The sequence below is a fragment of the Lepisosteus oculatus genome, chromosome 3, assembly GCF_040954835.1.
Source record: "Lepisosteus oculatus isolate fLepOcu1 chromosome 3, fLepOcu1.hap2, whole genome shotgun sequence".
Classification (NCBI taxonomy): domain Eukaryota; kingdom Metazoa; phylum Chordata; class Actinopteri; order Semionotiformes; family Lepisosteidae; genus Lepisosteus; species Lepisosteus oculatus.
The window spans coordinates 15,268,395-15,282,756 of NC_090698.1; the positions used below are offsets into that span (position 1 = coordinate 15,268,395).

General features: G+C 41.4%; 1 protein-coding gene and 1 long non-coding RNA gene across 5 annotated transcripts in view; both read left to right on the forward strand.

The window, feature by feature from the left end:
* spef2 (sperm flagellar 2) overlaps positions 1-6,634 on the forward strand; it is a 44,126-nt gene extending 37,492 nt beyond the window's left edge. For all 3 annotated transcript variants that reach the window (XM_015340439.2, XM_015340440.2, XM_015340441.2), the window contains 5 exons: positions 685-777; positions 1,339-1,512; positions 2,118-2,309; positions 3,005-3,127; positions 6,326-6,634. In XM_015340439.2, the coding sequence (XP_015195925.2) occupies positions 685-777; positions 1,339-1,512; positions 2,118-2,309; positions 3,005-3,127; positions 6,326-6,388 (645 nt within the window). In that variant the 3' untranslated portion in view covers positions 6,389-6,634. The remainder of the gene's footprint in view (positions 1-684; positions 778-1,338; positions 1,513-2,117; positions 2,310-3,004; positions 3,128-6,325) is intronic.
* A 1,130-nt stretch (positions 6,635-7,764) lies between these two features.
* LOC107076527 (uncharacterized) lies at positions 7,765-13,805 on the forward strand. 2 transcript variants are annotated; one of them, XR_001477740.2, is made up of 5 exons: positions 7,765-7,905; positions 8,535-9,057; positions 10,372-10,604; positions 11,580-11,968; positions 12,614-13,805. It is a non-coding gene; the product is annotated as an uncharacterized lncRNA (long non-coding RNA). The 2 variants fall into 2 exon arrangements; XR_001477739.2 differs by having other exon boundaries at positions 10,372-11,968.
* Positions 13,806-14,362: the final 557 nt, after the last annotated feature.

The following is a 14,362-nucleotide window of genomic DNA, read 5'->3' on the forward strand; positions in this document are numbered from 1 at the left end:
TATTAACATATGGTCAAAGGTTTGATTTAAACTTGTCCTTTGTGTACTATTCAAGTCACTGGTGATATTTACGCCTCCCTTCCTCCTTTAGACTTTTAAACTTTCAGGAGGCACTCTGTGCACTACTGCCTGTGCTGTCGCTATCACCTCCCATTTCATTACTGTGAACTACAGTCCCATGAGACTGTCAATGACTGGTGACACACATGAGCTTTCCCGCCTCTTCCCTTCCTTTTAATTGATTAAGGTTTAATCCTGCAGTGTGGTTTACAGACATTATCATGAAAATGTTTTTACCCACAAGTCACCCTTTTTCCCAATTTTTATATGACTTCCAAAAATACATCGTTGAGCTCATAAAAAAATGGGGAAAAGTAAAATAAAATATTGGTATTGTGCTGTAGAATTGCTAGGGTGAATGCACAGCTATATTAGAAATGAATTATTCAAATTACAATAAAAAAGAGATTTTGAAACTTAAGCACCAGTAAACTGATAAACTGAAATAATTTCTATGTTTTATGTCATTTTTTCAGAGATAATTAATTTTCATATCTTTGACAATAGACAAGTAATCTTTCCTGTCTTGGTATCATCCAGTAAGATTTGGCTAAGCGAGCCCTGATTGTGATCACTTGTGTGTGAGTACATGTATTTATTCTTTTTCGTATCTTTCTATTACAGACTGAGCTGTGGTTTGACAGTCAAACTGAACTTCCTGTGCCCGAGGACCCAACAGAACCCTTGCCTTTCAACAGAATGGCCAATCTGAAAAAGGTCTCGTCATTGATACTTTGTAGAGATCTTTTTCTTATACCGTTTGTCTGGTATAAAATGAAGATGTTTGTCTAATATATGCACACAGGCTACATCTTGTCTCATTGGCACAATTAGGGCTATCTCCAGATTCCTTAATATATTAGCCTTCAGTGCTTGGCATGCTTAGCACAGATCAGTAACCTTTTTTATATCATGTTATTTCAGAAGCAGATCTGAAAGGCTAAAAAGGAAGTGATATTAAACACTAGGGTTGTATAGTCACTCCTAAATTTTTGATTAATAAGATTTTTGATGGCATTCACAACTCCAGTTTTTTTTTATATATATATTCTCATTTCCTCTAATACCAAGAAAAAGCAGAAAGAGAAATATAGGTGGGTTTTTCTTAAATGACAAAAGTTCCTAATTACAACTGAAGAGAACAGCGTCCAGTTACTGTTTAGTGACCTTCAGTGTCTGGTGGTACCAGACCTGGCACAGACACAGTGTCCTGGGGGGGTGTACTAGAAGGACCGCCTTGCTGGATGTGTTTGTAATGCTCTGCTCGTCTGCTTGCAGTTTTTCTTCGTGCTGTTTGCAGATCGCCAGGCCCCAGTCGCAAGGCTGGACTACGTGAACATGCTGCTGTACTTTGCGTCACACCCAGACCCAGTTCAGGGGGTTCACCGCGCCATGAGCATTGCCACTGGAGAGCGGATCTCCCAGAGGAAGACCAGCTCCAGGCTCTTGCAGGTAGTACAGTACAGAGGGGCACAAAAGAAAAATATTGAAAATTCTTTGGGATTCTAGGAACTGTATCTATCCTCTAAAGCTAGCAGATGTCAGGCAATATTTCGAATACATTTTCCTCACCCTAGAGATGGGAATTTACTTGGACTTCTCTGGTCTTTCTGTTACTTTACATTCTCCGACCAGTGGCAATGCCAACCAAGTAAGCCATTAATGCTCAACATGTGTGGCTGACACAAGGTGGCAATAAAGCTGCCCCTCACAACCCCTCCTGCCCAGGGTGGGGGCAAAAGCTTTTACATGCCAGAAGAACAGGGAGCAGCTGAAGAGCAGCAGATTAATTTAGCCTAGTAGCAGAATGGGGGGAGTAATAGTTTAAGGTAGATTTAAAATTATTTTCTTTATCATTCATTAGCCGTTGTAGAAAGCTGAAATAAAATGCATCATTTGGAGATCTGATGGAAAAAAAAAGCCCTCATTGATTTGCTTAGTCTTGAAGCACTGTGCCTGCTTGAGCTACCTTTTCAGTGGGGAGCTGGGCCAGTTTGGAAGAGGCCTGAAAGCCAGGGAGTCAGTTCGGTTCCACAGAGGCTTTGCTTTGCCTACAGTCAGTGCTTCAGATCGATGAAGACGTGGACATCAAGGTGCCAGAGGCTGGGACAGAGGAGGACCCAGGGGCTGAGGAAGTAGGGGGAGTGACCGTCACCGCTCTGCTGAGGGTGGTGTGTCACGGCGGTGTCATGATGGAAAATCAGAACAGATTTCGCTCTCATGGGAAGACAAAGGAGGAGTATAAAGAGGTACACTTGATTAGAAATCTTAGAACTTCTAATCAATCCCAAAAGCAAAGAACCACAGACATTGGTCTGATCATCGATCAAACATGATCATGTTATTAATTTTTTTTCTTATTTTCTAAGAAAACCCCAACCATGTTAGGACACAGCCTGATAGAGCCATCTTATATAGGAACCAACACCATAATAGTTATAATCATGGTGCTTTATGAGTCCTCAAGTCCTCAAGGCTGGTCTGTTTTCGCATGCAGCTGCTTGCAAGTGATGGTAGATATAACTGCCACTATTCCAGACAACTACATCAAGAAATGGAGAAAGGTTGAACTGTGCACCATATTAAACTCACAGCAAAAAGCATAACCAGTGAAAGTTCCACGCATGCAAACTTAACATCTTTCATATAAACATGTCCCCCACAGAAATAAATCAAGAGTGAAGAAAGTGTTTTGAGTAAAGTTGTGAATTCTGTAGCCTAGGTAGATTGCAAGACAGGATTTGCCCTCCTAGAGCAAGTGAAACTTTCTATCAATTACTGTCCCCATGTTTTCAATAAGGTTTGTCTTTCATGTGATCCCATCTCCATGCTTGCATGACATATACAGTATATATATATAATATAGTGTTTAAAATGTGTCTATAAGCTCATAAGCTCTTTGGAAGGAGTTCTTTATAAGCTCTTTTCTTGATCTTGTGAACAGGATTTCTGTAGGATCTACAAGGAGCTGGGATATGAGGACCAGGACAAAATCCCTTTTCAAGTCCTTTCTCAGCACCCATTCATGCTAGACCTGATCGAGAACAGCATCCAGTATAAACTCGTTGTGAGTACACCTCCTTTAACAAGCTGTGCGTTATGTTATTGTTACACAAATCCACGTTCTACCTTAGTTGTTCAACCAGTAAAGGTACTCAGATTGACCTTTATGATCCCAGTCATAAAGGGATCAGGCTGTCATTTCCCAAGCCAGATGTCAGCCAGGGCTCTGTCAGCCCTCACTCAGCCCTGTGGCCCCCCTCCAGTCAGACTGACCCTCCGGTGCAGGGCTAAGGAACTTGTGATGTGCCTCCTGTTTTAAATGCACTCTCATGTGCTGTAGTTTCTACTTCTGTCCCATTTTCTATGCTATTCAAAGCAAAAACATTTCATGTCATTTACAGAAAACAAACTCCTATTTTATCTTTATAAGAGGTTAACAGCTGAGCTGGTTTTTAACACATTTCTTTAAAAGTGATTTGATCAATGTTTTCTTACAACTGTTTTAGGCTTATAAAAGCAATGCACTGTTTCAGTACTGTTTAAGCTCTTATACAGGTGCAAAAGAGAGAAAAGTTATAAATAGCTCTCTATAAACCTGACTTCTCAGAAGGCTGGCCACTCTAAAAGTGATTGAGAGCATCCACAGGCACGGAACAGTCTTTCACGCCTGGCGCTGTGCACCTGACTGCCCCTGCTTCCTTGGGTTTTAAAAGACGTTCATAAGAGAAGTGCAGATGTGAGCCAGAGGTGCGTCTTGTGGGCAGTGGTCTGCACGCACTCCATGACAGCAGTTTTCGAGCTCCTCTTTAGCAGCAGAGGAGGAGAAAACTAGAGCAAATCAGTCAAGACTTCATGAACAGCAGCAGCGAAAAAGAAAGAAAAAAAATTCCCAGTTTGTGCAGCTGAGCAGATAAAAAGAAAATAATGTAAAACCACACCGATGTTGTTTTGAGATCTGCAGCAAGATAGGGAAATCAAATGATCATGTGCGGTTTTAGGGTTCAGAAACTGCACACATGCCTCTCTCGCGCTGTAGTGCATGTAGCACTTCAGAAGAATATAACAACACAGTAACCTTTCACAACAGCATTTTTACATCATCCTTCACAGTGCTGTGTTCAAAGCACTGCCCCTCTCCCAAAGGCAGACATTACTAATTACTACCTGACCAGACCAGGCATTGTGTGTAGTCTGTAGTGAGATGACAGGGCCACAGAAGATGTTAGGGCAGTCACATGTTTTTTTCCCATGCTTTTTTTTTTCTCTCTGCATGTCTTTCTTGTTCTTTGCTGAACCACAGCTCCCTCCCACAACTGCAGTCTAGAACGAACACCCCCACACTTTTATCCTCCACTCACAGGCTGAGAACAACTGAAAAAAAACGTCTTCGGCTTTGTTTCTTTTTTTTTTTGTCAAGGGGATTTTGAAATCGCATATAGAGAGATGGCAGTTACTAAGGCGGGAATTGTTTTAAATCAGTGGTAAATGATCTTACTGGAAAACAAATTATGTCAGGTTTATTAAACAGAATGAATTGACTGGAAGGGGAAAAAAAGCTGAAACCTTAATTAATGGAGAAAGGGTCATAACCCTTGTTGTGGTCATAAACAAACTGAAACACGTGGTATCGTAACAGGAATAAGAGATATCCCAGCCTCATTTAATTTCAGACACAGGAAATGTTTTTGTATAACTAGTGCAGTACCTTTTAATGTAAAAGCAGTTGTGATGCACAAGTAAAAGTATGAAAGGGAACATTACAGGATATTTACAGTATAAGCAGCAGAAGAATCCCCGATAGAAAGACGACTGCTGTTCACCAGCTGTGCTGGCAGGGGAATTATAAATTTCTAATGAACAATAAATCAGCAGAGAAGCTTCATGTGTTAGTGATGTCTGTAATTTAGTGTGAATGGTAACTTTTAGGTTATGATTCATGATTTGTTAAATCACAATGCTCCCACATTCATTGGTTTCCTTCAACTGTGACGAAAGGTCTTTGATCAGACGTATGTGATTTTGTTTCAGTCTCTAATTAATATTAAATCAGACATGCAGTGCGCCTGAACTCCTTGGTTTTGCCAGCTTCAGGTCTTTAATGTTTTCCTGTTATGACAACAGGACCAGGGGACATAACTCAACCTAGCGGAGACAGAAGTAATATTCTCAGCTCTTGGTGGAACTTTCAACAATTGATCTGGGTAATGAAAGCATTATGGTTAGGTGGACATTATATGGCCCAGAGGTCTGTAAGGAGGTTAAACCAGTGAAAGTAAAATGTGCAATTATGTGTTATACCTGACTTGAGAATAGCCGATACTGACACCCTAAGCAAAATATGAGCTACTAAAATTCTAGGCATTAATACAAATTAATAAATACATTCTCTGATTGTTCTGAAGCTCCATGAAGATGTGTTACAAGCACAATGTGGATCTGTATAGCACTTCAGGTAGTGACCTGTATGAAAGCTTGCTGTTTTGACAAACAACCTGACTTGCATTTTTTTCCCCATTAACATAAACCCTTGCACTGAAACTGTCTCTTTCAGTTATAATGTCATCTGCCTAAGTACAGATCGCTCAGACCCTTGCACGTACTGGTACAATGTAGCGTGCTATATCGGAAATGTGTTTAAAACAACGGGGAGTTGGGGCATGGCTGGATTGCTGAAGGTGTGTCCATGGACTGCAGGTTCAAGCCCAGGCAGCAATCAGGACATGACCACAACTGCGATTTGCCTGGGTGTCCTCGGCTCACAGCTTGGCCCTGGGCGACCTGTGAACGCGTCAGCACTGAGAGACACATCTGCTTCTTCAATCTATGGAGCTCATGTGTCAGATAGCAAATGGTGAATGGCTCTGACAGCTGGCCACACTGGAGCAGTCCAGGCACAAGTCCTTATAGTGTTGTCCAGTTTCCTTTGCTCAGGAAATTGAGTGAAGAGGCAATTCCAGATTCAGAAGGTGGAAAAGAAGTCAATGATTCACATATTTAAACAAACGCAATACAACAAACACTGATGTGCCCAGCAGAACATGAATACACACTACCACTAAACCGCGTGTTTGAAACAGCACATTATACTGTATGTCAAAGATTATACATCTGGTACAGGTTTACCACTACATCCAGGCTGTGTAAAGACAATTGTTTTTGTTTTAGGACCTATACTCCTTCACAGAGCTGGAGCAAAACCAGAACCTTCTCTGTTCTTACAGGGGTATGACTTTTTAATGATTTTCTTCACCCTTTTCTGCAGGATATCCACAAAATTATCCAGACTCAGCAAAGTGAAGGCGAATCCCAGTGTCCATCATCTTAAATATCTCCGGCCTGCCATCGGATCTCTAGGGGACTGAGGAATGGCCGAAAAATGAGCCATGTCCTTGTTAATGCAGTTGTCCAGTTTGATTTTTTTGTTTGCTATTAAAGACATAAAAAATAATAAAAGAAACTACAACTATTTTTGCACTCCCCAAATTAATTTTCTGTCATTGTCTTTAACTGTAATCATTTTTCTATTATAATATAGAAACCCTTGATTAAATAAAAAAATAATGTTAGCTTATCTTTTTTTTAAGGTCTACTTCTTTCAACTCTTTATTAAATAATAAGACTTTGGAGAAAACACAAAGAAATACCTTGTAGCTCTAGATGCATTTCTTTCAATGTCCACAGTGCAGAAAACTATGAACTTCAGTTTTTACTCATGCTATGGGGCGTTTATAGCTATATATTGAAAAAATAGCATGTTGACCTTTTTTTAAATTAAAATTATTCTTGTTCAAGTAGTGCAATATCTGTCCTCTTTATGATTTTAACAAATGCTAGAGCTAATTATTTAGAATCACACCAGCATTTCAATATACTATACCTTACAGTTCAATATATGTTTTTCAGATTATGTTATCTCAATCCATCCAAACTATTTTTTTATTATAAATGCTCTGTATAATAGCAGTTTCCCTTCATTGTAATTAGTATTTCCCTTCATTGTAATTAGAGTTTCCCTTCATTGTAATTAGTATGACTATGTAGCAAAGTTCAAATGCATTCAGAAACAAGACTGAAAATGTTCCTTGGGTCACATATGCAGAAAGGGAAAATAATAACTCTTTGGATTGCTTTGCCATGGGTGCAGTACAAATATGTATTTTTACCATTCAACCTGGGCAGAAACTGAACCATAGAATGTATAAACTCTGCTTTATCAGTTTCATCTACACTGCTTAAAGTTTTCCAGGCCACAAAATGCAATATTTTCCTCCATCACAAAACACTTGAAAATTCTCTTGGAAAGTCCCAGAATAGCTATAAACTCATTGGACACAGCTACTTGCTATGAGAATGATCAAAAGTCCAAAACATGGCACTAGAAACTCTAAAGAGGAAATAGTTAACTATAGCTTTGCGGATGCAAGTGTGGGTACTTCCTATCTTGCCAGTTGATGTACTAGAATATCTTAATTATCACAGATTAGAATGAGATGGTACAATAAACATCTTGGTATCATCATAACGGACCATTTGGCCTGTCTGCATGTAGTTCATTGTTGTAACCAATTGATCCAAGCATGTGCTAGTACCTATGGGAAATAATCAAGATCACCTTAAGTTTTTCAAAAAGAGCACAATGACTCTTTAGTGAAGCGAACACACAAGCATGTAATAAGGAGAAAAGATATTGAAAACCAGTTGCATGGCAACGAGAACGGTAAACAAGAACACAGAGAGATCGCTAGGTCAAGTCTAAACAGTGAGGTTGTAATACTCAAGTCTCTTCTGGAAAGGCTTTGATCAGAGATCTTTTGGGTGATTATCAGGAGAGAGAAAAAAATAGTAAGTGTTACTTCTGTTCATTTTGAGTCTTTGGAAAAAAACAAGCTTTGGGGGTGGAATTTTTGACCTTGCAGCGAGACCTGGAAAGCTCTTCGTAGGTTGACTGAGTGATAATGAGATCTGAAACCAGATTGTTGTAAACTTGAGCAAAGTTTCTGACGATGCTGCAAACTGGAGATACCATGTGTCGTGTATCATACTGCTATGTCTCTGAACCATTGATACAGGTTTCCCTTTACTCTGGAAGAAAGTGGTTTACATCACAAACATGCAGAGTTTACATATCTTCTTAGTCCAGCATATGTTTGAGACTTTGGGCAGGTAGAAACAGCATTTCTGTATTTTTAATTTAGAAGGAGTCTCAATCTCTGCGATGTTTTCGCAGAGTTACACAATGACTGTCTGAAGTGTTAATATCAGTTAATATCAATATTTAGATGCAATGTCTTTACTGACTTCAAATATTTGAACAGACAGCAGTACAATGGAGCCCATCAAGTGAAGATTAAATTAGATGTGCTTTGGATGTGACAAATGTTTTTTTAGTCCTACAACACACAAATATTGGAAATCTACTGTAGATCTCAGCAGTATTTCGAAAAATCTTTTTGTGTGGGTTCTGTGGACAGGTAGCGAACAAGGTGCATGAAATGCAGACAAGTGGATGGTCTGCAGAAATGGCACAACACAGGAGGAGAGCCTGCACATCCCAGATCCAGAGAAACTGCGGGCGCTTCACCGAGTCTCACAGCTCTGGCTGTCTCCTGGGAGTGCTGTGTCCTGTGTCACCCCTGGAGGTGGGAAGGAGGACGGCAGCCTGGGAAGAACAGGGGTGCCTCCTCTGTGGATTCCAAGCCTCTCAGGGTGTCGTCCGCAGGGCCTCCCTGACCCAGCTCGACGCTTCCCCCTCTGTGATCTGCACCTCTGTCCTGCTCACCGGGCAGCTCGCCCACTGCACTCGGAGGCAGCTGGAAGACAAACTCCGCAGTGGGGAAATCTGCCTCTCCTCCTGGCCTGTCTCCAAGGCCCCTGCCATGCAGACACAGGCTCCTGAAGAGAGCCGCCCCCAGCTTGTGGCCAGCCTTGCTCCCCAGAGCCCTTCACAGGGCTACTTCTCCAGAATAACAGACCTGCAGCACAAACTCTACACAGGTGAAGTAACTTTTCTTCTGTGTTACTCGTTGACTCATTCACTGCCAAAAAGAGACAATGGGTTTAGGTGGCTACTGACTAAACCTGTTGTGAAAACACACCAGTTCCTCAAAAACCACCTGTCTAATCTTAAACGATTCATGACACTGACAGGGCAGGAGTGGGCTTGACGGTCGGCTTTGTCTTTGCTGCACGTGGGGGCAGCACCAGGCTCTTGCTTTGTGTGAATGAGATCAGAGCTGTGGTCTGCTCAATCGCAGTTATCTGTTGGGTTCCAAGCTACTGTGAGATTGGTGTGGCATGCTGTGGGCTGAAAGAAAATGCACTGTGCCATTTACAGTAGTCCTGCTTGAGTTCAACTTATTGGTTTAAAAATGAGTTTCTTTCCCAAAGCATCTCCTTATTAAAAAGAGAGACAACAGACAGTTAAGGCATCATGATACTTAGAGAAAAAAAGTTGGTGGGGGGTTGAGATTTTTTTTCTTTTGTTATCAGGAACACGAAATGAAGCCACAGAGAAATTGTCAACTAAAACAGAAACTCCTGAAGTCTCTTGCCCACACAAACAAGAATCGCACACTTTTGTTTTGAGTTGAAAGTTATTCTTGCGGAAAGACGGGGCGTCTGTTGTCTTTCTAAATTGGCAATGCTACACATTCACCAGTCGAGCAGACATACAGAGGACAGCAGCCACTCTGTGATCAGCTACAATCCCCACCCAAAGGGTACTAATCTGTAAAGAGGTCAGGGATGAAGAGAGGCTGTTGTATTTTAGAAAAACAAAACATTTTGCAAGCCTGGAAATAAGTAGGTTTTAGCATTGCTGCCATCACCCAGGAGGTGCATAGGATATCATGCAACAAAGCTCATCTTTCTCCACTGACAGTTTAACAGAATTCCTCCCACGCTGTGTGACCTGTGGTAACAATTCCCATTCCACTCAGTAGGACTTTCCCCTTGAAGCTTCTCTGTCTGTGCTTGTCTTGGTATCTTCTTTTATCTGGTGAAGCAAAGGACTTTATTGAAAGACACCAGGTTATTACTGTATTAATTAGAACAACACATTCCAGGGAAATCCCTGCACTGACAAATGCATTTTTAATTTAATGCTAACATTATCAGTGTATAAATCACGTACGTGTGTGTGGGGGTTATGTAGTTTTTGTATTAAGCTACGTGTTTCTTTAATATATATGCCAAAGAGCAACCTGTACACACAAACGTATGAGAATGAACTCGCCTTGAGCTGATAGAAGTCTAGTTTGTCATGCCAAAGAGTGTGAACTGATGGCAGATCGCTATGTGGCTGCTCAGGACAGAGCCCCCCCAGACTGCTGCCATGGAGACAGAGCACTCCGGCCTCCCCAGGACCAGGCCAGCCAATCAAGTGCCACTCTGCAGACTGGAGGCGGGACCCCAGCCCAGTGGGGAGCTGGTTCTGTGGCTCTCCTGAGCCAGCTGCCCTCTTCCCCCCTCTCCTCAGCACCTGGATGCAAAGAGACGCCAGAAGCCGCCCCTTCAGGAGCTACTGACCAAAACCATGTCAGGTAAATTTTACTGTGTATCCAGCACCTGAAGACCACATATCCACAGGTACTGAAAACACGCACCCCGCAATAAACCTGCAAAGACAATTGTTCGATATCTCTGATGTTGTCTTTTACAAGACATATGCATAAGGCAAGGAAGAAATCTGTTTCTAGCTGAAGGAATTACCAGAGGTGGCACCATCAAAAGAGGATAAGCTGTCCTTGTGTCTTTGTTCCATCTGGGCCCCCTACTTTACGGTATGTCTTATCTTAAAAGCACAGCACCAAGGAGACACTGCTTTTATTGACAAGCCTGTTAAAGGGCAAGGAAACGAGATCATGGCTGGACCTCTGAAATCAGTAGGTAGTCGATCCCTGCAGAGAGGAGAGGGCTGGAAGCATTTGGGATGAGTGAAGAGTGAAGACTCCTGGCCATTAACACATGTCAGCCCTCAGCCCAGGGTCCTGGGGAACCCCACATCTGCTGGGCTGTGCTCCACCTGCACGCTCACAAACAACTGATCACATTGACCTCCAAAGACCAAATTGCGGGATTTCATTTGAACTATATCATTGTTTTCAGTTCCTTAACCTGATGGAGGTTTCCTTATACAGTAGCTGCTGTGTTTCATAAGTAACTGAAGATCCCCAATCTTCGAGCAGAAGAGGTTAATTCGATTAAGGACGCAGTGAAGTAAAGAACTCACCTGCTGCGAAAAGTAGGAGGTGTGGGGGTCCCCAGGACGAGGGCAGGGAACCCCAGCTTTAAACTCATTTTTTGAAAATGAGAGCTATCACTTAAAAAGAGGCCCACACAGGTTCAGGGGTGGACTGAGCGCTGAGATTGTGAAATACATTTTCCAAACTAATGTCTGAAATATGGACCATAAATAAGCTTAGTACTTTATGTGTATAATACAAGATCACAGAGAAAGAAAACTGCTTGTGGTAACAGGGGATTTCTGCTGCATCTCTGTTTCTCCCCCTGTCCAGCTCACACAGCAAACACCTGGATACTGCTGATCCTCTGTGCTCAAAGGTGGTAAATGTGTTTTAGATCCTCCTTCATCAGAAACATAATGGCTTTAGGCCCTGTTTCAATTATGGGCTTCAGATTTTAATTTTCCATCAATCTTTTTTTGAATATTTGTAGATTCTGTGATTTTAATTACAAATAGTTTCTTGTAAATTACAATTGGTTTGAAACTCCATTCTTTTCTATGTGTAGTATAGTCTTTGCTATTTTAATACTGTATTTCACCTGTGTTGCCAATGTTATGTCACATTCTGTTTGTTAACCTGTGCTTTGCTGTGAGTCAGCTTAGGTAAAGGTGTCTGCAAAGCAGAGTACTTGCAACAAGGAGGAAGAATGTTACTTAAAGGTCAGCCTCTCTTTGTGAGTCTAAAAACAGAATATGTGTTAAACTGCCGCACAAAAATCTCTGGATGTTATAAAAGCAACAATGTTCAAATGATGATTATGAGGAGATGACAGCAGATGCCTTTCATGTCAGAAAGAAAAACAGTCGCAGGCAGGAAAGTCAGGAGTCTGGTCAGTTTATCTGCTGTAAAGGAAACGGTCCTATTCTAGTGACAAAAGGCCAGATGCTCTGTAACAAGATGGTAATAAAAACCAAAAGCAACTAATCTGATGCACAACCTCCCAGACAATACAATACAAAATTAAAAACCATTTTAAAATAAAAAGAAGAAACCACCCCAAAAAACACCCCAGAGGGGAACAGAAGAGTTGCTTGCGTTAAAATGAAAGCTCTTCTTGCTTGTTTTCCCCAACAACTATTAATTAATAGTTGACAATTAATTTTAGAAATTAATTAATCACAATTTATTTTTAGATTGCGCTTTAGTTGCAATTGCAACTAAGGACTTAATGCAGACTTTTTAATTCTGTATAGTTTTAAATGTGTTTCAGACAACTCTATCCAACAGAAAAGAAGAAGAATCGTACATTTTACAATTTTTTAAAATCTGGTACTGTTCTGAGTGAACCATTTCCTATTTTGCAGGTCAGAACTTTGACAAAGGATGTCTCAGTTTGACACAGACCAGGAAATGAGGAGCTGCAAGGTCTGAAACATGCATTCTGAAATGCACTTCTGAAGTTTTGTGGTGCAAAGATCAACCACAGCAATTTTGAGAACATTAGCCCAGTTTACAACTCCTGTCTCTTATCACATCAAAAGATTTCCGACAGGATGCTCATCATGACTAAATGAAGTGTCCTCACAGTGCTCCTTCTGTAGCACTCATATTCATATTAACAGTTAGAAAGTGTGGTTACATTGTTCAGGCAAAGCAAGTCATGGTTTCTGGCCATGTGTTTCGGCACCCAAGCTTCTTACCAAATTAAAGGAACCCCATCATGCCTCTGTTTTCAGTGTGAGTAAGGAATGCGCTAGCAGAACTCTGCAGCAAGAAGACAGCTGCCTGCTGTAACTCGGCAACAGGTTCATGGGATGCTCTGTACTGGCCAAGGTTCACAGTGACAAATTCAAATTCTGAAAAACGTCTTGTGTTTTTTATAAACACTTCTGTTTTTTTTAACCAGATCTGGCCTACTATGAATACGGTACACCAGTCTAATCAATGAATCCTTCTATGAGTTCCCTTAACTTCAAAAAGAGACAAACATTTGTTGTTTTTTTCAGTGCTGCTATTTGTTTTCAGAATAAACATTTTGTCTGGGCCGTGCGTATTATATTTTGTCATACTTCTGTCTGTTGAATGACGTGAGTGCAAATAGGGCTATCTGTGTGCTGTAAAACAAATCCTTTTCACAGCCCCAGCTCTGCATTAAGATAGGACTTGCTCCCGTGGGTGTTGTGATTGAGGTACTTCTCCTCGTCCAGCCCTGTTGTTGTCACTGTCTGCAGCAGCGATGACTCAGTGAGGTTTCAGTTGCTCCACGGCATGGACCTGCTGCCTGTGCTTTCGATGTTGGGTTTGACTGTAATCCTCCTGCCAAAGGCCTAAGCCCTTGGCCAATAGGCAAGGTGCCTTCATCTCCCTGCTCAACCAAGCCTCTGAGGAGTAGACGCAAAACCAAAGAACAACCGAACAGAAAAAAAGCTGCAATACCAGTTGTGACATAAATAAGTCAGCTGTCTCCTCCCAAATATTCATTTTTTACCACACAGTTATAAAACCACATATTTTGCTACAGAAATCAGCATTGTGAAAGTGATATATTCAAATAAACTTTGCAGACTTGTGCTTTTGGTGTGATGTATCCTGAGACAATTGTTTGCAATATTAAACATGCATAGTACAGTCCTTCCTCCCTGACAGTTAGCAGACAGTTAGCAGGCTTGCCACATTGTTCCACTGAAATCTTCAACAGTCCTGTGGACTTGCAGTCTTCTTGCATTTGGATTTTAACATTTTACACTGAACAATCCATAGTATTTGGTGGCACTACTTCATTGACGTGTTTCAGAACGCGGTCACAGAACTGCGAGTTGACTTGTTTCGGTTTTACTTGATGCCTTGACTGCTGTGATATTCTCCTCCAATAGGTAGCAGTGACTAGCTTGCACGTGAACTGGACCTGGTATCATTGCCCAAGCAAACCAGAATTCCCTTTTCACAGTGTCCAGTTTTTCAACAGTTTAGTCAACATTGCAGTCTGCTTCCCCTCCTGCCTCCTTTAAACACAGCAGGGATGTGGTCACACTGGTAAAACCTCTGGTCAGGCTGGACTCCTTCCCAGTATGGAGTGACATTAGCAAGGAGTCACAGTGTAACAACTCCATTAA